Raw genomic sequence first — 23,757 nt, 5'->3', positions numbered from 1 at the left:
CCCCTCTCACATGGATGTCTCAGGCTAAAGAGAGAAATGCCCGGGTTACGAGATGGTTCCTTACCTTACAAAATTTTAAATTTAAGGTCGAACACCGATCCGGGAAATTACAGGGGAATGCAGATGCTTTATCCAGGACACATTGTATGGTGGCGAAAGGCCCTTGTATGGTGGCGAAAGGCCCTTTTGCCTTCACTCTGCGGTCCAGCTCACCCATCTCAATTGGGTTCAGGTCTGGTGACTGTTGAACCATCATTAATTTTTCGACAGGACAATGACCCCAAACACACCTCCAAGCTGTGTAAGGGCCATTTGACCAAGAAGGACAGTGATGGGGTGCTACGCCAGATGACCTGGCCTCCACAGTCACCAGACCTGAACCCAATTGAGATGGTTTGGGGTGAGCTGGACCGCAGAGTGAAGGCAAAAGGGCCAACAAGTGCTAAGCATCTCTGGGAACTCCTTCAAGACTGTTGGAAGACCATTTCTGGTGACTACCTCTTAAAGCTCATCAAGAGAATGCCAAGAGTGTGCAAAGCAGTAATCAAAGCAAAAGGTGGCTTGTAAGGATTGGAGTCAGGGTCAGGCAGGCAAAGTGACACAGCTGGAAAAGCAACACTGTGCAACTAATGACAAAAGGGGTCGCAGGCCCTGCAGCTATAACTATGCTGTAATATCTGAGATGAGGCAGACCAATGCACTTCCTAATTGAAGTGCGCCTACCACGGCTCCTAACCTTCTATCCGGCGGCTAGGATAAGGGGAGAGGAGGCCCTGAAAGTCCTAGGGACTGGAGTCACGGGGTCACACCTAAACAGAAAGCACAGTGTAAATGCAAAAGGCTAAACAGCATGGAACCAGGGAGGACCACAAGTCCCAGCAAGACACAGAAGAGAAGGCGAGGTCAGACGAGCAAGAGGTCGAGCAAGGAGATATAAAAAGGTACCAAATCAAAAGACAAGGGATAGTCAAAAATACAAGCCGGGTATACAAACCAAGAAACAGACCGAATACAAACAGACGGAATCAGACTGAGCAGGGGAACCAGGAAACACAAAGTGAATGGCTGGCAAGGATCCATGCCTGGGTGGGGATTAAATAGCAGCAGAAAAACACACCTGATGGCTAACGGCATGGAGACTGAAAGCAAGGATAAGATTAACCCTTAATGACCTAAGCACACCCAATAGAACTCCTAACACATCTCCCAGGGAGATGCCGCGCAGCAAGGAGACCGCGGCGACTCCGTATCCTGACATGGCTACTTTGAAGAACCTAGAATATAAGGCATATTTTCTGTTGTTTCACACTTTTTGTTAAGTATATAATTCCACACGTGTTAATTCATATTTTTGATGCCTTCAGTGTGAAGCTACAATTTTCATAGTCATGAAAATACAGAAAACTCTTTGAATGAGAAGGTGTGTCCAAACTTTTGGTCTGTACTGTATATATATGCGAGTATATATGAATGTATATGTATGAGTGTGTAGGTAACTGTTGCAACTGGGCTCATTCACATCTGCACCCCGGGTCTCCGTTTATACAGGTTTCTGTTTCCTGTCCGAAACTGGACAGGAGACGGAAACCTGCAGGCATTTTTCAAACCCATTAATTTGAATGAGTTTGAATAATGTCCGGCCGTGAGTGCCCGTGAGCGATTTGTGCTCTCTGCGGCAAAGCAGTTTTTTTTTTTTAATCGGACGCCACAGAGAGCACAAAATGCTCACCGGTGCTCACTGTCTGCCAGCGTCACTTATGCCTACAGAATCACTTACAGTGTCCTTATAGGTATAATGGAAGCAGAAAGTCCTCAGAGGAAACCTCTGTGGAGTTTCTACAAAAAGCATAGCAGGAAAAACTGATGTGTTGCCGCTGGGGGTTTTCCCGCAGCACTTCTTTGCTGCGGGATGCTGTGTTAGGCCTTATCCTTATAGTGTGATGTACAGTATATTGAGAAGTTAAAGAGGACCTTTCACCTCCTGGGGCACATGCGGTTTAATACATAGCTAGAAAGCCGATAGTGCGCTGAATTCAGAAACGCCCTTCTAACGGTGAAGAGCTACGGTACCGACACCAATAGCTCTTCACTGGGGGCACAGAATGGGAAAGCCGTCAGTGCGCTGAATTCAGTGCACTGTCGGCTTTCTAGCGGTATATAAAACTGCCTGTGCCCCGAGTGATGAAAGGTCCTCTTTAAGGATTAGGAGCAACAGTGAGCTGCAGCTAAAAAACACTGTGGAAAAAAATAGCAGTGAATCTCAATTTATTTTTTCCACAGTGTTTTTGTCCCCAGCACCCCGTTATCCTCTGCCTGTGTCTGTTCAGTCTCATGGCCTCATTTCTGGAAATTCTGTACCTAAATAGTCTCAGCGATCATATGAGGTGCAGGACTCCCATCAAGGAGGGGCCGGCACGAGACTAAATGAACACTGGTGGCAGACAATGGAGTATCGGGGTCAGGTGAAGGCGCTTTTTGTTTATTTTTTATTTTACACCTCCCGCCCGGCACATGGTTTGCTCCAATTCCTGGACAAATCTTTAAAGGGTTTATCCATCTTTGTAATATTGATTGTCTGTCCTTAGGATAGGCCATCAATATTACATCTGTGATGATGCAACAGCCAGGACCTCTGCAGATCAGCTCTTCTAGAACAGCGTAGCTACAGGTAATGGTAACACTTCTAGGAGCCATGCTGATCACTTTCCGTACAGTGTGTAGCAGTAGGTTTAGGTAGTGTGTTGTTGCACATCGTATGGCGGGTGAGCAGCATGGCTACCGACATGTAATAACCTTTAGCCGCTCTGTCTCGGTATCGCTGGTCTGCAGGGGTCCTGATGGTGGGGCCCTAAACACCCCAGTCCAACACTGTGTGTGTCTGTCTCTCAGTAACCTAGGGACAGAGATGGAAGGGGAACATGAAACTGGGGGCAGATGGAGGGGGGAACATGAAACTGAGGGCAGATAGAGGGGTAGACATGAAACTGGGGGAAGATGGAGGGGTGGACATGAAATGGGTAAGATGAAGGAGGATATAAAACTGGGGGAGAAATGGAGGGGGGACATAGATGAAGGGGGGGGCACTTAAACTGGGGACAACTGGAGGGGGCATTAAACTGTGGAGGTAGTTGGAGGGGGACCTGTCTTCCTCTAGTTGCCCCCAGTTTAATGTCACCCTCCAGCTACCCCTATGATTTAATGTCCCCCTCTAGTTACCCCCAGTTTAATCTCCTGCTCTATGTGCCATTAATTTATTGTCCCCCTCTAACTACCCCCACTGTTTAATGTCCCCCTCCAGCTGCCCCAGTTTCATGTCCCCTCTAGTTTCCACCAGTTTAATCTGAAGCAGGAGAGGGACTTAATACTGTGGGGCAGTTGGAGGTGACATTATAATGTGGGGACATATAATGTACAGGTGACTGTAGGAGGATTATACTGTGTGAGGGTACATGAAGAATGAATGAGAATGGGGGCGGGGTCAACATAAAAGTGGGCAGAGCTAAATTTGTAGCAGCACGCTTAGCGCGCTGCATATTTTGTTCCTCTTACTGTTCTTCAAAAGTTGGGAGGTATGCATGTTCCAATCCATGTAATGTTTAGGAAAGGCTTTACACATTTCAGCAAGACAATGCTAAACTACATATTGGACCAGCAATTGATGGCTCTTAAGTAGAGTTTGGGTACTCATACGGCCCGTCTGAGGTCTAGACCTTTTACTTATGGAAAACATTTGTGTTGTGTTGATATATGGCTTCTTCTTTGCATTATACAACTAAAAATCTAGCAAAGAAGACCCAAGACTGTTGAGTAGCTGGCATCCTAGATAGGAATGGAGCAACATTCCGCTTCCAAAGCTCCTGCAATTGGTTTCCTCCTTTTCCACAAATTTGCAGACTGTAGTAAAAAGTAGAGGGGTTGCTACACAATGGTAGACATAGCGCTGTCCCAACATTTTTGAGATGTGTTTCTGCCATCAATTTCTAAATGAGTTAATTAATGTGAATATAATATTGTTATATAAGATTCCAAGTCATTGCAATCTCGTTTTCTTTACATTTTACAGTATTACAACTTTTTTGGAAATGTATTGGGGTTTTTGTGTGTGTGCGTCACAATACATATATAAGAATCCACAAGAAAAAAAAATTGCAGTGTACTCCACATGCCATATTTTAACTTCAGAGCTTATATACAGTAATAAGTGATATGAGGAATACCGAGTCTTTGTGCCTCCATTCATCATAGGCACTGCCAATGCAGCACAGCCAAAAACTATTTTACCCCTTACTAGGTCTGCAGCTCTATATCCTTTCAGCAATGAGATTTTTCTCTTTATCATATTTTAATTTTTTTCTAAAGGTAATTTTCTTATTTTGTAGTGTTAGCCCTGTTATTACAGTAATGCAATACAAGTATGAATGTAATATGAACCAGTGCGATCTCATGAAATATCATTATGTATAACAGACTGAATAATTATTTGTGGTGTATAAATACCTGCTGTGCTACACATGCAGTAAAGGAAATGAGATCACGTAGTAGGTGGTGTACCTTCAGCTAGCAGTGACAAAGGGTAGACTAGAATCCATAATGTATGAGAGAGCCATGTCAGAGATGGGTAGTCTATTCCTACTGCAGATAACAAAAGGTATGGGTATCTGAAACAAAGAACAATACAAACAATGTACAATAGAATCAAATCCATTCAGTACAATTATAAAGATGGTTGCAATTAGTATATATCTTTTAATAAATGAATATTAGGTTCACACCTGCGTTTGGGTTTACATTCCGGGGTCCAAACGGAAACCTAATCCACTTTTAAAAGCGGTTACCCACATAAACCCGGGTACTCCATAGACTATAATGGGGTCCACCGGGTTTCCGCCTAAAAAGGACTAAAACTGTGGAGAGAAAACAGAGAGGGGAACAGAATCCCTGAACTGGTGCTGGTGTGAACCCAGCCTAAAACAGCTAAGGTCTTCTAACCAAAGAGTTAATGTCTCAATGGTCTGATGATGTAAAAATGGGGGTTCAGTAACGTGTTACAGTAGAAGGCAGGTGCAGACAGGAGGAGAAGCCAAGTAGAGCTGGCTATGCATTTGCTCTTCTCTCTCCTTTGAATTTTATAAGTCACGTAAACTGCCAAGCAATATAATAATAGTACGTCACGGTGCATAAAGTCACAATACTCCATGATGTAGTATTATGTCACACTGTGTTATGGGGTTAATATAGACAAAAGTAAGGTTATGCATTTTGGTTGTCAAAATAAAATGTATTATTGTGTACCTAAAGGTAAGCTTCCGGTGCCATCTTTATGCTGTTGACACCCAATTATACACATCTTCCCATGACATCACCCCTGCACTCATACAGAACACCAGTGACTGTCTCTCTGCTGTCTCAAATATCATGTCCTCACTCTATCTGAAACTAAATCTCTCTAAGACTGAACTACTACTGTTTCCACCATCTAATAGATCTGTCCCTGATATATCCATTGCAGTCTCAGGCCTTACTATAACTCCTAGGCAGCATTCCCGCTGCCTCGGGGTCATGTTTGATACAGACCTTTCCTTCACTCCCCATATTGAATCACTCGCACGTTCATGTCACCTCCACCTCAAAAAAATCTCTAGAATACGCCCTTTCCTTACCAGAGATACACTAAACACACTTATTGTCTCTCTGATTCATTCTCGTCTTGACTACTGTAACTCCTTACTAATCGGTCTTCCCCTCACTAAACTCTCCCCTCTACAATCTATTCTGAATGCAGCGGCCAGGCTCATCTATCAGGCTACACGCTACAGCGATGCCTCTGGTCTGTGCCAGTCGTTACATTGGCTGCCGATTCATTATAGAATAAAATATAAAGTTATCACTCTCATCCACAAGGCTCTCCATAATGCCGCACCTCCATACATTTCCTCCCTCATCTCTGTCTACCGCCCAACCCGTGTTCTCTGTTCACTCAATGACATAACACTTACATCCTCTATTATCATAACTTCCCACGCTCGTATACAAGACTTCTCCCGAGTTGCACCACTTCTCTGGAATGCTCTACCCCGGACAATCAGATTAACTCCCAATTTCTACAGCTTCAAGTGCAAATTAAAGACACATCTTTTCAGACAGACCTATCACAATTCCTAATGTAAACCCTTCTGTACCGTCATTAGAATCCCCAAAATTTAACCCTCCTCTGTTCCAGCTCCCACATTACCCTACATGATATGATGCCATTTCAGGCTAACTCTATATGTCCAAGCTCCATCCACATGTTAAAGGACACGACTGGTGACGGCTCATAAAGTTTTATGTTTGTGTAATGACAAAATTTTCAAAATTACAAAATTGTCTGACCACTGTATAAGCAATGCCGCCCCTGCTACCTCTTGTGTCACCCCCTCTACCTCATAGATTGTAAGCTCTTGCGAGCAGGGCCCTCAGTCCCATTGTGTGAAATGACTTTCTTTGTAATGTATCTTTCTGTCTGTATTTGAACCCTACAAATTGTACAGCGCTGCGGAATATGTTGGCGCTATATAAATAAAATGTATTATTATTATTAATAATAATAATAATAATAATAATAAAATACAATGTAAGACTGCCACTGAAAAAGACTTAGGAGCTTAGATGCACAGTAAGTTTACCTTTAGTGACCAGTGCCAGGCAGCTGCTACAAAGGCAAATAAAATTATGGGATGCATCAAAAGTGTTATACAGGCTTATGGCAAGAATATGTTTATGCCACTATCCATATCACTAGCAGAGCCATACATAGAGAATTGTGTTCATGTTGGTCACTAAAGTGAGTACAGAGGAGAGCAATCAACATTATTATGGGAATGGTGGATTGGAGTACAGAGAAAGATTAAAAAACTTAGTTAGTCAGAATCACAATGCACAAACACATGAACAGACTGTACAATGATCTTTTTACTCAAAGCCCTGTGACAGTGACATGAGGACATCCTCTATACAACATACCGTAGACAGAGTTTTTTTTACTGTAAGTGCAGTGAGGCTAAGGGCTCGTTCACATCTGCGGCCCGGCACTCCGTACTTAGGTTTCCGTTTCCTGCCTAAAACACAGGCAGGATACGGAAACCTGCAGGAGTCTCTCTCACCCATTCATTTGAATGGGTGAGAGAGATGTCCGGCCGTGCGCAGCGGTGAGCGTTTTGCGCTCTCCGCCGCGAAACCGGGTTTTATAATCCGGACTCAGAGTCGGACATGCAGTACTCTGTGTCCGGATAAAAAAATCCGGTTTCGCGGCGGAGAGCCTAAAACGCTCACCGCCGCGCACGGCCAGACCCGGTCTATGGTTTCCGTCTTCTGGCATGCAGAAGACGGAAACCATAGAACGGAGACCCCAAACGCAGGTGTGAACCCAGCGTAAGGAACTCACTGCCACAGGGTATTGTGGATTTATTGTGTAAGTTCAAGAGGAGCCTGCATATATTTCTTGAAAGGAAAAATTTTATAGGTTATGGGTTTTAAATTTTTGTAGATGACAAGTTAATCCAGGGTTTTATATTGATTGGCGAATTTGGAGTTGGGAATGATTTTTTTTTTCCTTGACACAGGATAATTGGTATCAGCCTCATGGTATTTTTTTTTCCTTCCTCTGTATCAACTCTATAGGATTATAGGCTGGACTTCATAGACCTGTGCTTTCTTCCAACTTTATCTACTATGTTACTACGAGCAATAGAATCAATACCCCATAATAAAGCAGCACCTCCTCACTCAGTCTGCTTTGTCTTCCATTAAAGGGATTCTACCATTAAAACCTCTTTTTTTGTAAATAAGACGTCAGTATAGCCTTTAGAAAGGCTATTTGTCTCTTACCTTTAGATGTGATCTCCGCCACGCCGTTCCTTAGAAATACCGGTTTTTACTGGTATGTAAATTAGTTCTCTGGCAGCGATGGGGGCGGGCCCCAGCACTGAAAATGCGATGGGGGCATCCCCACTGCTACTCGAGAACACGATCCTGCGACGCCTCTATCTTCGGCTGGATCCTCCCCTTCTCTGTCGTCTTCCTCTTGTGTCACCTCCGATGGCTGCACAGTTGGCTCTGCCAGTGAGACACTAGTAGAGTCGACTGCGCATGCCGGCCGGCGGCCATTTTTAGTAAGCCGCTCTTGCTCTTGTAGTTCAATGCAGGAGCAGCCTCCCAAAAATGGCCGCCGTCTTCCTGCTGGAGGTGACGCAGGAGGAAGATGACAGAGAAGGGGAGGATCCAGCCGAAGATAGAGGATCGTGTTCTCAAGCAGCAGTGGGGACGCCTCCATCACATTTTCAGTGCTGGGGTCCGCCCCTATCACTGCGAGAGAACTAATTTGCATACCGATATAAAACGGTATTTCTAAGGAACGGCGTGGCGGAGATCATATCTAAAGGTAAGAGACAAATAGCCTTTCTAAAGGCTATTCCGACGTCTTATCCACAAAAAAAGAGGTTTTAATGGTAGAATCCCTTTAAAGAGGACCTTTCATGTCCTTGGGCACATGCAGTTTTATATACTGCTAGAAAGCCAACCATGCACTAAATTCAGTGCACAGTCAGCTTTCCCGTTATGTGACCCGGATAAAGAGCTATCGGTGCTATTACCAATAGGTCTTTACTGTCAGAAGGGCATTCTTGACAGTCTAGCTGGGAATGCCCCTTCTGACAGTTCTATGTGTAGTGCTATACTGTGAGGGGGCGTTCCTTACCACCCAGCTATGACTCTGAGCGGTGAGGATCACCCCCTCTATAGAAGGAGTACTGGGGTGGCCTTCCTCACCACTCAGCGTCCTGGCTGGGCAGTAAGGAACGTCCCCTCTGATAGTACAGAGCTATGGACTCTACTGTCAGGAGGGGCGTTCCCAGCTAGATTATCAAGAACGCCCTTCTGACAGTGAAGACCTATCCGATAGCTCTTCACCTGGGTCACATAATGGGAAAGCCGACAGTGCGGTAAATTCAGTGCAATGTCGGCTTTCTAGCGGTGTTTTACACCGTATGTGCCCAAGGACATGAAAGGTCCACTTTAACATCAGCATGAAATGGCTATATGATCTTTTAGACAGCTACTGCCAAAACATAATCTAAAGCAATTCTCTAAAGAAGTCTGGCAGATGACTTACAGTATGGACACTGCTTTTCTAGAACACAAAAACTTGCTGCATACTGCAGAGCTAGAAATCAGGAACTGTCTCTCTGAATGTAGAACACCTTGGAGCAAAATGTGTTTTATTGCAAACATTCTTTGAAAACTACGAGCTCACTTTTGGCAGTGTAAATCATTTTAGAGATTAGTCCTCTGTCTTCTGATGATAAATCTTATTACCTGATAACATCCCACAGATTCCAGAGGAAGAACAGAAGACACACTATACATTTGCTCTGCACTTCTTCTTGGCTGGTGATCACCAAAAATAAGATAACTAGCCTTTCTGTTACCTGTAAAGGAAGAGTAGGGTATATGTGCACAATTACATGAGAATCCACAGTATAATATCTGACTATAGTATCGTTAGGAAAAATGAGAACTTCTATAGGTCATTGTACCAGCATGTAAAAGGATAAAAAATATATTATTGTCATGTTTTAAAACAGGAGGCAAAAACAATACTTGGAGCCAGGAACTGCTACCAGGTCTTGATGCGTCATGGAACTTCTCTGCCACATACAGTATATGGACACTAGTATTATAAATGGCTTGTCAAGGCAGGGGTGCTGTCGAGGCAGGGGTGCTGTTATAGATTGTGCATTGAGTCTTAGGGTCTTTTCTGCTCAGCATGGTTAGGTCACTGACACATGAGACCGAAAAAATACCTCCATATACAAAGGTACAGTAGGGACCTACAGAAGTCTATCATTTCCCTGTTATAGATCTGTACAATTTGAAGGTTGCATGGAGCTGATATGTAGCAATGTATTATGGTATTAAATAGAAAAGGTAATAAAATGTTATATACCTGAGAAAATTTTGGGAGAAACGATTGTTGCTCTACACCCAGTAAAATATGTAGCAGCTCTAGGACAGAGAGTAACTGGCAGACCTGCATTACTAGTCCAATGGAATAGAATGTATCTGCAAAAGAATCTGTTCACAAAAGATTGTAGATTTATTTCAGAATAGAAGTGAGCTGCTAAGAATTAAGGTTATGGCTTCAAGCTGGAAGACATGACATGATTAATAGCATAATGGAAGAATATTAACATAAATCATTATGTTATATTAAACAGTACATGCAACTGTAAAATGTACTAAAGTTGGCTAAATCTTCTGGAAAAAAAAAAAAACGAACTATAGAATATAATGAATTTATTCCAAGCTATCTAGGCACAAGAAACAGAAGGAACCTACATAGGCCATGAACTACGTATAATAAGGGGGTTCCCACCAATAAAACCACTGCCATTGCTAACAGGAAATAACATATAGCAATCATGCAACGTAATCTTTTAGATAAGGACTCAGTGGTCATGTGATGTACAGTCCATGGTCATGTGATGTACACAGGTGCACAGCTCGTTATAGTCGCAGCACAGTAGTCAGACCCCTGGTAACGAGCCATGCACCTGTGTGTTCATCACATGACCATGGACTGTATATCACATGACCATGGACTGTATATCACATGACCATGGATGGATTTTTATCCACTGGCAGTAAGAAGAATAAATAACAGCAAGCAGAGATCTAGAAAACTGTGAGGAATTGATATAGAAAATATATTTGAAAATCGTACAACTTTTTATTATACAAACAATAATATTTGTCTCTTAATATTGGTTTCAAAGTGGCCAACCCCTTTAATGGATTTTACAGTATCATTGTGTTCTTCCAATGAAGTGCTCATTGGTGAGGTCTCTGATGTCGTAGCTTATGGAAGGTTATGTTAAACAACATGCTCCTGCGGCTCCTATCTACCTCATTCAGGAGTGAAGGCAGACCGTACCCCGTATGGACCATATGGATATTTAGTGCATAAGTGGTAAGTGTATACACAGCTTCAAACAGTTTTGGAGCTACACACAGGATTTCTGCTTTTATCTAGCAAAAGAGGAACTTGGAGCAGTCAAAATAGGAACAGAGGGCCTGAATCTCATACAAATGTCATGTAAGTCACTGTCCTTGTTGGAAACATGTGATATAGATCTGCCTGTAAACTATGCTCCCCAGTCTGAGGACAGGATAGATGACTGAAGAAAAGCTACAGGAAACCTCTGTATATTTACAATCTCTGTTTCTCCCCCTCTATCCTATGCAGCCCTGGATTAATAATAAGGATAATAATAATTATATAAAACCCCTTAAAACATTCAGACATAATATTTCTGTAATTTAAAGCTTTGAGTGTGAATAGAGCACATTAGTGAGTTAGAAGTATGCACATATATCCCCTATGAGTTTATCTTTCTTATATGGATGTATTGTATGCATGCTGACAATCTTGTGTTTCACAGTAATCCTGATATTACATTCTGTCAATATGACCATTTATTTTGGTAAAACTATAGTCAGTAGAATATATACCCTGTACATTGGAGGTTATGAAACTGAGCAACATTTCAATAAATAATTTCTTGGGCAGTGGGTCATAAGATTACCTTACTACATACCTTTTCCAAAGAAAAGCAGCCTGGCAGTCATATTGGTGAAAATCCATGAATGGCCACAGAATTGTATAAGGTAATAGAGAGAGAGATAAGTCTTCATCCTGTACTTGCAAAGAGAGAAAATATTATACTTAGGTTTCTATTAATTGTAATTAATTAATAGTAATTCTATCAATCAATTTATTCTTTGTATATTAATGAATGAACCTTATTTAGTTTCTTGTGATCAATTTTGTGTCATGATTTTTATTGTCTTTTATGTATATTTTGTAACAAAATGGAATGACTTCTTAACAAAAGTTCCCAAATGCTGTATGACAATTGGCTTGAGCCCTTTGGACATTTGTTCCCCTCACAGTCCTCATGCCAAGTAAAATGTTAACTAACCACCAAATGTTACCGGTGCACATGTGGGAAGGCTGAGCAATATGGGGTTTATCTGACGGCAAGCAGGGCTGCAGTCTCCTGTGGTTGATGTGTGGGTTGCCTGGTCAAAGCCACCCTGTCTCACCTACCCCTAGGAGGTCACCTACTGAAGCTCTTTGCTAGGAAGGGGAAGAAGACCTTAGACACCAGAAGTTTGCTGTGATGCTCTTGAAGATGTTCACAGCACAGCACACAATGTGTTACAGTAGCTGAACTGGAGAACATAGTAGTCAAACCAGCGGGTAGTTGTCCAGGCCTGGCAACAGACATTGCACATCCGCTAGCACTGGGGAGGGTGCGACTCCTGCTGGATAGAGTTCTGAAGGGGACCCGGTTCTGAGAACCAGCTGACATCTCAAGGGTTGCGAGATGTATTCACCTCAAGATGACCAAGCCTTCTGTACAGAGCTAAGAGCATCGAGCTACCTCTTTTCTTAAGCAACTTTTATGAGCTCCTCTTCCCACTCACTTAAACACAGGATTGGGCCCTAAAATTGTTTGCTCCTTCCCATCACGGGTAGCCCTGGGCAACTTCTGACTTTTGTAGGTTGCACTTTGGGAGAGCAACACTCAACTTCTTCCATGATGCAACACAATGCACAGCTTGGTTACACCTATAAAGAGCCATGACATGATCCGGCCTTCAGAAACTCCAATGCAAACTGCATGATAACCTGCACCAGCCCATTTCTATTCTATTCTATTCTATTCTATTCTATTCTATTCTATTCTATTCTATTCTATTCTATTCTATTCTATTCTACTCTACTCCTATTCTATTCTATTCTATTCTATTCTATTCTATTCCTATTTCTATTTCTATTTGCTCTAGTATTATGACACTTTGTGACATGCACCTTGCTATCAAGTTACTTGGGCATCACCAGAACATGAAAGTATTTAAAGTGATTATTTGACCCCTTTATTAAAATATTTAATAGGGCGAATTGTCATGAAGTCACTGCTGAGGCCTGTGATTGGCTGCCACAGTCACCTAACATAAATGGGATATCAATGATAACAATAGTTGGGGACCTCCATACAGAAGACTGGAGTAGTCATTGCTGAAAGTAGATCCTAGAGAGAGGTGAGTAAGTTTTTTTTTTATTATGTTCATTCATTTTTCAGCGGTTCTAATAAACATTGAATAACCCCTTTAACTCATTCATTCCCATATTCTTTCTGGCATCAACAAAGATTGTTATCCCACATACAGTATTACAACATTTAATATAAATTACAATAATATTCCTGAATATCTCTAGGTACCCTAGGAATTTGGTTAGCCCTACTGCTGCTGCTGCAAAAAATAAATAACAGCAGTAGAGTTAGATCTAGGGGTTTCTGGTGATGGGGGTTGCTAGGGGTTTCTATATGGTAAAGAGATTGTTAATTGGTGGATTATACATTACTGTTAAAGGGGATGTCCAGCTCATTCTTAAAAAATGTAATAGTTCTACTGGTAGGGCCAATAAAATACAAAAAGCATGTCTCCCAGTCTTCTGCTTCTCGTGGTGATCGATCTGGTGTTCTATTTACAGGTCCCTAGCTGAAGTCACCACTGACATCCCATTTGTGCCAGGTGACCACTTCAGCCAGTCCCCATCCTCAGATGCAGTGGCGTAACTACCGCCGTAGCAGCAGAGACAGCTGCCACAGGGCCCGGGACATTAGCGGCCTGGTGACAGCCGCTACTGCTGCTATCATTATACTTGAGGGTCTTTTCCGACCCCCTGACGTCATTGAAGATGGACTATTTCGGAGGCTGACAGCATAGGAGCCGGGAGACAGGTGAGTAACAGAGGTTTTTTTTACGTTTTTCTCCCCCTGGGTCTCCGATTATTATACTCTGGGGTGTCTTTTCAGACCCCAGAGTATAATAATTGTTTATGGGTGTCCACAGTGAGACATAATACTGTGTGCAGGGGCCACTATGGGGTACAATACTGTGTGCAGGGGCCACTATGGGGGATAATACTGTGTGGAGGGGCCACTATGGGGCATAATAGAGTGCGCAGGAATGCGTAGGAGGGGTCATTCGGGGGGGAGGGGGCATGTCAAAAGTTCGCCACTGCTCAGATGTCACCTGGCACAAACAGAATATCACTGGCGACCTGCATACAACACATGGCCTGATACCACTGAAAACAGAGGATCAGGGAGAGGTGAGGAGTATTTTTATTTTACGGTTTCTACCAGCAACTTCCTTTAAAGAGGACCTTTCACCATATCTGGGCACAGGCAGTGTTATATACTGCCAGAAAGCTGACAGTGCGCTGAATTCAGCGCACTGTCGGCTTTCCCGATCCGTGCCCAGTGTAAAGCGCTATCGGTCCCGGTACCGTAGCGCTTTACAGTCAGAAGGGCGTTTCTGACCATTAGCCAGAGACGTCCTTCTGCCTCGCGGCGCCAATCGCGCTGTGCTGTGGAGCCGGGAGGAACGCCCCCTCCCTCTCCTGATAATGCTAGTCTACGGACAAGCTGTGTGAGCAGAGGGAGGGGGCGTTCCTCCCGGCTCCACAGCACAGCGCGATAGGCGCCGTGAGGCAGAAGGACGTCTCTGGCTAATGGTCAGAAACGCCCTTCTGACCATAGAAGAGCTACGGTACCGGGCCGTAAGCTCTTCACACCGGGCACAGATCGGGAAAGCCGACAGTGCGCTGAATTCAGCGCACTGTCAGCTTTCTGGCAGTATATAGAACTGCCTGTGCCCGGATATGGTGAAAGGTCCTCTTTAAATAGATTTGAGTGTATAAGGTACAAAACAATAATAATAAAGCACATATAATATTCAGTGATGAATGAATTGTTTCCAGTTCACATTGTATTTGCCTCTATTACAGTTATCTTGTTTTTCTCTACAAACTATCTTGGCACAGGGCCTGTCAGTGACAGCAGCAGCAGCTTGTTCTTGTTTTCAGGATCTGTTACTTTAGACCACATTACGTAGAAGTCTTAACTCTTTGGAACAGATTGATAGATGTAAAACTTTAGAAATGACACTTTACATTGAGCATTTACAGTTCCCTAGCTACAACAACAAGGAGAAAGTTCCATAGACTTACCTATTATAGGGGGACAAGCTGTTTTTGATATTTTCCTATGCAGAGGTGCTCTGTTCTCGGAGATCTCAATCCACATGCAGATGTGACTTCTTTAGGAGTCCTTACACTTCACATTCTAGGAGTAAGAGTCACCACCTCCATTACTTTGTAATAGAAAAGCAGAAGCAAGATTTCAATGATGGATAGAGCTAAGAGTAATGTACAAGTTTCTGCAAATCTACACTGTATTGCAGGGAGGAGGAAGAGACGCCTATCAAGAATGTGGAGCTCAATCTACTTCCCTCCTACTTTCCTTTCCCTCTTTTTGTACTAGTCACATCTACTTGAGTTTACTGTTACCGACCCTTCATTTGTTAGCAGGAAGCGTTTCAGAGTTACAATACAAAGATGATCCTGGTGGGTAAATGCAGCCCAGCAACACATTCATCTCCACCTAAAAGAATAACTTTTAAATAAAATATAATAAATAAAAAATATTATAAATAATAAATATAAAAATATTTTTAATATAAATCAATCATAAAAAGCAGTAATAATACTTCAGATACATGGAAGTTATGATAGTAACAGCACTGATATATTGGAACAAATATCTTTTACATGGCACGGGAATTTTCTAAGCTGTATTTGGAGAGATATATGATTAGTATTGTAGAATGCATTCATTTAGGGTTACTGTATTTCTTGGACTATAAGATGCATTTTTTTAGCCAGGAAAAACTTGCTAAAATGTCACTGTGAATGGCAGACCCTTCTGAATGGTTACTTGATAGGGAGAAGCGCTGATCAGAGACCTGTGTGTGCATCTGCACAGCTCTCCCCCTCCCCCACACTGATCTGTCAGATTATGGCAGGGGAGAGGATACTTTGCTATGTGCGTAATAAATGTGTATAATGTGGGGGCACTAATGGACCATTATACTGTGTGGGGGGACAATATTAGTTCCACTAGTGCCCTTTACACCATATACTGCACCTCAATGCCCTCACGCACAATATAATTCCCAGCTAGTGCTCCCACATAGTGTAATGCTCCCTAGTGCCCTCCATACAGTATAATGCCACCTTAGTGCTGTCCACACAGCATAATACTACCTAGTGTATAGCTCATCGACTGGTGCTTATAGCTGGGTTCTTTTTTAGTATGTACATTCTGAAAACAATATTTTATCTATAATCATATCTGTTAGTCTGTGTCCAGGACTTTTTAGGCAGGGTCCTAGTTGTCTAGGTAGATGTTGGAGGTCTAGGTTTTCTTGGAGCTTATCTAATGTGCCAGCCCTTTCTTTGAGGTTTGGGTCTAACTTATCGTACAGACATTCCTCATTGAGAACTGAGTTTCTATCATGGGTTTTCTCAAGACATCTTCTGGGAACACTTATGTTCTCTTAGCAGGAAAGAGGTCCAACAGGCCTTAGTCCATACCTCCCAACCGTCCCGATTTCCGCGGGACAGTCACGATTTGGGTGACATGTCCCGCGGTCCCGGTTGGAGGGAGGTATGTCCCGATTTCAACTCAGATCTGCATCCAGAGGACGCAGATCTGAGTTGAACACATATGCGGCTGAAGCAAGGAGCTGACACAGGTCAGCTCCTCACTTCGCCGCTGCCCGCCTCTCTCCCTGACACACGCGACTGAAGCTGCTCGCGTGCTCGCTTCGCCGCTGCGTCTCTCTCTCTCGCTGACACATGCGGCTGAAGCGAGGAGCTGACCTGTGTCAGCTCCTCGCTTCGCTGCTGCCGCCGGCTCCTGGCTTGTTCAGCGAAGCGAGGAGCTGACACAGGTCAGCTCCTCGCTTCAGCCACATGTGTCAGCGAGAGAGAGAGACGCAGCGGCGAAGCGAGCACGCGAGCAGCTTCAGCCGCGTGTGTCAGGGAGAGAGGCGGGCAGCGGCGAAGCGAGGAGCTGACCTGTGTCAGCTCCTTGCTTCAGCCGCATGTGTCAGCGAGAGAGGCGGGCAGAGAGCGGCGAGGGAGCGGAGGAGAAGGTAAGTTTAATGTGGAGGTGGAACGTGAATCTGGGGGCAGATGAAGGAGAGGACGGCATGAAACTGGGGGCAGAGATGTGGGGACATGAATCTGGGGGCAGAGATGGAGTGGACATGACACTGGGGGCAGAGATGGAGAGGACATGAATCTGGGGGCAGAGATGGAGTGGACATGAATCTGGGGGCAGAGATGGGGGACATGAATCTGGGGGCAGAGATGGAGGGACAGGAATCTGGGGGCAGAGATGGGGGACATGAATCTGAGGGCAGAGATGGGGGACATGAATCTGGGGGCAGAGATGGGGGACATGAATCTGGGGGCAGAGATGGAGGGACAGGAATTTGGGGGCAGAGATGGGGGACATGAATCTGAGGGCAGAGATGGGGGACATGAATCTGGGGGCAGAGATGGGGGACATGAATCTGGGGGAAGAGATGGGGACAAGAATCTGGGGGCAGAGATGGAGGGGACATGAATCTGGGGGCAGAGATGGAGGGGACATGAATCTGGGGGCAGAGATGGAGGGGACATGAATCTGGGGGCAGAGATGGAGGGGACATGAATCTGGGGCAGAGATGGAGGGACATGAATCTGGGGGCAGAGATGGAGTGGACATGAAACTGGGGGCAGAGATGTGGGGACACAAATCTGGGGGCAGAGATGGAGGGGACATGAATCTGGGGGCAGATATGGAGGGACATGAATCTGGGGGCAGAGATGGAGGGACATGAATCTGGGGGCAGATATGGGGGACATGAATCTGGGGGCAGAGTTGGAGTGGACATGAAACAGGGGGCAGAGATGTGGGGACATGAATCTGGGGGCAGAGATGGAGGGACATGAATCTGGGGGCAGAGATGGAGGGACATGAATCTGGGGGCAGAGATGGAGTGGATATGAAACTGGGGGCAGAGATGGGGGACATGAATCTGGGGGCAGAGATGGAGAGGACATGAATCTGAGGGCAGAGATGGGGGACATGAATCTGGGGGCAGAGATGGAGAGGACATGAATCTGGGGGCAGAGATGGAGGGACATGAATCTGGGGGCAGAGATGGAGGGACATGAATCTGGGGGCAGAGATGTGGGACATGAATCTGGGGCAGAGATGGAGGGACATGAATCTGGGGGCAGAGATGGAGGGACATGAATCTGGGGGCAGAGATGGAGTGGACATGAAACTGGGGGCAGAGATAGGGGACATGAATCTGGGGCAGAGATGGAGAGGACATGAATCTGGGGGCAGAGATGGGAGAGGGACATGAAACTGGGGGCAGATGAAGGGTGTATATGAAACTGGGGGAGAGATAGAGGGGGACATATAATTTACGGGTGACTGTAGGAGGATTATACTGTGTGCGGGCACATGAAAAATTAACGAGTGGGCGGGGTCAACACAAAAGTGGGCGGGGCTAAAATTTGCCGCGGCGAGCTTAGCGCGCCGCACATTTTGTCCCTCTTTCGGTTCTTCAAAAGTTGGGAGGTATGCAATAGATGCCGCCTGCATCTATGTCAGTCCAGGTCCTGCTTCCTCAACTGATTTTTTGTGGCCCCACATTCTATTTGCCAATGCTTCCACATTATGATGGCAATTCTAAGACATGCACCATTCAGTTTGATTTCTAGGCCCATCTTTTTTTTCCCTCTGATAGAGCTAAAATTCATGTATTAAAGTTGCACTTATCATGTTTCTGGTACAATGTATCTTGCGAATCTATAGCATGCAGTTGGAATGGAATGACCCGGAGATGCCTAAACTCCAACAGTTTCAGAATGGCAACCAAATGGTATCTCATGTGCTTCCTTGGCATCTTCTTCTTTGCTTTAGTTATTAAAATGAAACTTTACTGTGGGACAGCATGCCATTTAATTCTGATCCCTTGGCTCTGAACCAAGGGGACCCCATGAACGGAAACCCAAGCACAGGTGTGGACCTAGCGTAAGATAAATTTATTTCTTTGATTCTATCTGACTGATATTTAGTGAGAGACTTAGGGATTCCGAACTTGGGGAGTGTCAAGACTTGCATCGATTTTTCAAAGGCTTCTACAAAATGCTGGGCCTGTCTAATAAGATAAACCTATGTGGGTAGAAAGGCTTACATTACATTACATTTCTCTCTCTTCAAGATTTTCAGTGAAGACATACGAATACACGGAAGTGAAACAAATGAGACAACTTTCAGTACCTGTAATGGGTACATTGAGCATTGTATTGTACAATTTGGACTCTTACTGTACAATTTGGCCAGTTCCCAGGAATATGTTAATGATTTGTGACAAAAAATATCTATATGTCTGTGTGGTATTTACAAATAATCAACCCTCAGGCTTGGTCCAAAGATTTATTTTGTGTTGAATAACTTTGGCATGAACTTGAGCTTAAATTGGCTTTAAATATAGTGTCTGACACTGCCATGGCTTTGAGGACTCTATGGAGTCCATTTCTAGGTCTCTTAAGTCCAACAGCAAAAGTTTTGTCAAAGTAATGATAGATAGATAGATAGATAGATAGATAGATAGATAGATAGATAGATAGATAGATAGATAGATAGATAGATAGTTAGATAGATAGATAGATAGATAGATAGATAGATAGAGTGTTGGCCAAAAGTATTGGCACCCCTGCAGTTCTGTCAGATAATACTCGTTTTCTTCCAGAAAATGATTGCAAGCACAAACTCTTTGGTATTAATAGCTTCATTTATTTTTCTTGCAATGAAAAAACATAAAATAGAATGAAAAAAAAGTCAAATCATTGATCATTTTACACAAAACTCCAAAAATGGGCCGGACAAAAGTATTGGCACCCTCAGCCTAAGGGCCCCTTCACACGGAGGATACTCTGGCTGATTCGGAACGTGTAAACGTTCCGAATCAGCAGCGTTTAAAGCAGGTCCCATTGCTTTCTATGGGAGCCGGCATACGCGCGCTCCCCATAGAAATGAATGGGAAAAAACAGCCCATTCATATTTAGACCAGAAGGACGTTCCTGGCTAAGTGTCAGAAACGCCCTTCTGACTGTAAAGCGCTACGGTACCGGGACCGATAGCACTTTACCCAGGGCACAGATCGGGAAAGCCGACAGTGCGCTGAATTCAGCGCACTGTCGGCTTTCCAGCAGTATATAGAACTGCCTGTGCCCAATCTGATGAAAGGTCCTCTTTAACTTTAATACTGTTTAGGTAAAAAAAAAAAAAAGTCCCGTGGCTGCCGCCCCCTCTCAAACTGCCGCTCTGAGGCGGCTGCCTCACGTCGTCTCATTAGAGGTGCAGCCCTGAGTGTCATCCATCTATACGTCCTATATATACAGTACATCAGGGTGTCTAGGGCCCACCAGTGGAATTGTTTTTAGGGGCCCACCGCCAGGACCCCTGTAGATGAGTTGTACAGAGACAGGATGGCTAAAGGTAATAACAGGAGCCGGCTGCTCGCCTGCCATACGATGTGTACCACTGCACTACCTAAACCCACTGCTACATCCTGTATGGCAAGAGAGCAGCGTGGCTCCTAGACTTGTCACCATTACCTGTAGCCGCACTGTAATGAAAAAGCTCATCTGCAGAGGTCCTGGCTGTGAGACTCCCACAGATGTAATATTGATGGCTTATCCTAAGGACAGGCCATAAATATTAGAAACATGGATAAATCCTTTAAAGATATTTTCCAGGAATTGGAGCAACTCATGTGCCGGGCTGGAGGTTTAAAATAAAAAAGCATACTCACCTGTCCTCAGCAACCCGTTGTCCTCTGCCAGTGTCCATTCAGTCTCGTGCTGGCACCTTCTTGCTGGGAGTCCTGCACCTCATGTGACTGCTAAGACGAATTGGGTACAGAATTTCCAGAAATGAGGTGTTTCCATGAGACCGAACAGACAGAGGGTGCTGGGGACAACAGAGGACAACAGAGGACAACAGGGTGCTGGGGACAGGCGAGTGTGTTTTGTTTTTTGTTTTTTTTTAATTTTTACAACTCCGTGGCTGAGGTGTAATAATGAGGGATGAATCAGCTGTTTGAGTGAATCGTGGCATCTGTGCAAGCGCCATGACCCCTTCTCTGTGTACACAGTATCATACATCTCATAGTGGCCATGTCATGTAACTACAGCCTCGTCCTATAAGCGTCTATGTGACAAGGCTGTAATTACACCACACGGTCACTATAAACAGACAGCATGTGATATACACAGGCACCATGGCCCCTTCATACAGCTGATCAGGGGGTCACCTATCTCTTATTAATGATTTATTCTGAGGATAGATCATCAATATAAATGAACTGGAAAACTCCATAAGCCTAAGGCCCCACGGGGTGTCCTGCAGCAAAAAAGCGCTGCGGGAAAAACCGCGTCCATGACGCATCACGTTTCTTCCTGCAGCTCTTTGCACAGAAAGTTTGCAGAGCTTTCCTCTGTTTTTTCTGCTTCAATTATATTGAAGCAGACAGAATTTCCGTAGGCATGCTGCAATGTCTAACTCTAAAACCAAGACTGTTTTGGAAATTACAGCATGTACAGTCCTATGAAAAAGTTTAGGCACCCCTATTAATCTTAATCATTTTTAGTTCTAAATATTTTGGTGTTTGCAGCAGCCATTTCAGTTTGATATATCTAATAACTGATGGACACAGTAATATTTCAGGATTGAAATGAGGTTTATTGTACTAACAGAAAATGTGCATTATGCATTAAACCAAAATTTGACCGGTGCAAAAGTATGGGCACCTCAACAGAAAAGTGACATTAATATTTAGTAGATCCTCCTTTTGCAAAGATAACAGCCTCTAGTCGCTTCCTGTAGCTTTTAATCAGTTCCTGGATCCTGGATGAAGGTATTTTGGACCATTCCTCTTTGCAAAACAATTCAAGTTCAGTTAAGTTTGATGTTCGCCGAGCATGGACAGCCCGCTCTCAAATGATCTGAAAACAAAGATTGTTCAACATAGTTGTTCAGGGGAAGGATACAAAAAGTTGTCTCAGAGATTTAACCTGTCAGTTTCCACTGTGAGGAACATAGTAAGGAAATGGAAGACCACAGGGACAGTTCTTGTTAAGCCCAGAAGTGGCAGGCCAAGAAAAATATCAGAAAGGCAGAGAAGAAGAATGGTGAGAACAGTCAAGGACAATCCACAGACCACCTCCAAAGAGCTGCAGCATCATCTTGCTGCAGATGGTGTCACTGTGCATCAGTCAGCAATACAGCGCACTTTGCACAAGGAGAAGCTGTATGGGAGAGTGATGAGAAAGAAGCCGTTTCTGCACGTACGCCACAAACAGAGTCGCCTGAGGTATACAAAAGCACATTTGGACAAGCCAGCTTCATTTTGGAAGAAGGTCCTGTGGACTGATGAAACAAAGATTGATTTGTTTGGTCATACAAAAAGGCGTTATGCATGGCGTCCAAAAAAAAACAGCATTCCAAGAAAAACACTTGCTACCCACTGTAAAATTTGGTGGAGGTTCCATCATGCTTTGGGGCTGTGTGACCAATGCCGGCACCGGGAATCTTGTTAAAGTTGAGGATCGCATGGATTCCACTCAGTATCAGCAGATTCTTGAGAATAATGTTCAAGAATCAGTGATGAAGTTGAAGTTACGCCGGGGATGGATATTTCAGCAAAACAATGATCCAAAACACCGCTCCAAATCGACTCAGGCATTCATGCAGAGGAACAATTACAATGTTCTGGAATGGCCATCCCAGTCCCCAGACCTGAATATCATTGAACGTCTGTGGGATGATTTGAAGCGGGTTGTCCATGCTCGGCGACCATCAAACCTAACTGAACTTGAATTGTTTTGTAAAGAGTAATGGTCCAAAATACCTTCATCCTGGATCCAGGAACTGATTAAAAGCTACAGGAAGCGACTAGAGGCTGTTATCTTTGCAAAAGGAGGATCTACTAAATATTAATGTCACTTTTCTGTTGAGGTGCCCATACTTTTGCACTGGTCAAATTTTGGTTTAATGCATATTGCACGTTTTCTGTTAGTACAATAAACCTCATTTCAATCCTGAAATATTACTGTGTCCATCAGTTATTAGATATATCAAACTGAAATGGCTGCTGCAAACACCAAAATATTTAGAACTAAAAATGATTAAGATTAATAGGGGTGCCCAAACTTTTTCATAGGACTGTATCTTATTTTACCGCAAAGTGTGGATGGGGCTTCATATGGCGAAAACACCACGGGAAAACCCGACAGTTCCTGCAATGTGAATGGGATTCTAGCAAATCCCATCCACACATTGCGGAAAATTATGTGCAGTGAACATGCTGCGATTTCCAAAACCGTTGGGGTTTTGGAAATCGCTGGAATATCACTTATACCTACGAAAACATTGATGGTTTCCCTATAGGTGTAATGGAAACAGAAAGTGAAAAGCGCTGCGGGAAAAAAACACAATGCGTTGCTGCTGCAGTTTTTCCTGCAGCGGCATTTTGTTGCAGTTTGCAACGTGAGGCCTTAGTCTTAATAAAGCCCAAGTGCCACATTCATTAAATTAATTGCCCCCTCATAGTATGCCCCTGATTCCACCTGACAAATACTGCACCCCTAATGACCCCTAATATCAATGACCACCCCCTTATGTTCATAATGCCTCCTAATATAACCTACCCTTGTATTCCTAATGTTCCTAATAA

General features: G+C 43.9%; 1 protein-coding gene across 2 annotated transcripts in view; it reads right to left on the bottom strand.

Moving 5' to 3' along the window:
• The window catches only part of HACD4 (3-hydroxyacyl-CoA dehydratase 4), a 31,334-nt gene extending 15,996 nt beyond the window's left edge, over positions 1–15,338 (bottom strand). For both annotated transcript variants that reach the window (XM_075280342.1, XM_075280343.1), the window contains exons 1-5: positions 15,122–15,338; positions 11,634–11,731; positions 9,983–10,110; positions 9,352–9,464; positions 4,552–4,658 (exon numbers count right to left, since the gene is read on the bottom strand). In XM_075280342.1, the coding sequence (XP_075136443.1) occupies positions 4,552–4,658; positions 9,352–9,464; positions 9,983–10,110; positions 11,634–11,730 (445 nt within the window). In that variant the 5' untranslated portion in view covers position 11,731; positions 15,122–15,338. The remainder of the gene's footprint in view (positions 1–4,551; positions 4,659–9,351; positions 9,465–9,982; positions 10,111–11,633; positions 11,732–15,121) is intronic.
• Positions 15,339–23,757: the final 8,419 nt, after the last annotated feature.

The sequence above is a fragment of the Leptodactylus fuscus genome, chromosome 1 (assembly GCF_031893055.1).
Source record: "Leptodactylus fuscus isolate aLepFus1 chromosome 1, aLepFus1.hap2, whole genome shotgun sequence".
Taxonomy (NCBI): domain Eukaryota; kingdom Metazoa; phylum Chordata; class Amphibia; order Anura; family Leptodactylidae; genus Leptodactylus; species Leptodactylus fuscus.
This window is presented reverse-complemented; position numbering and strand designations above follow the sequence as displayed.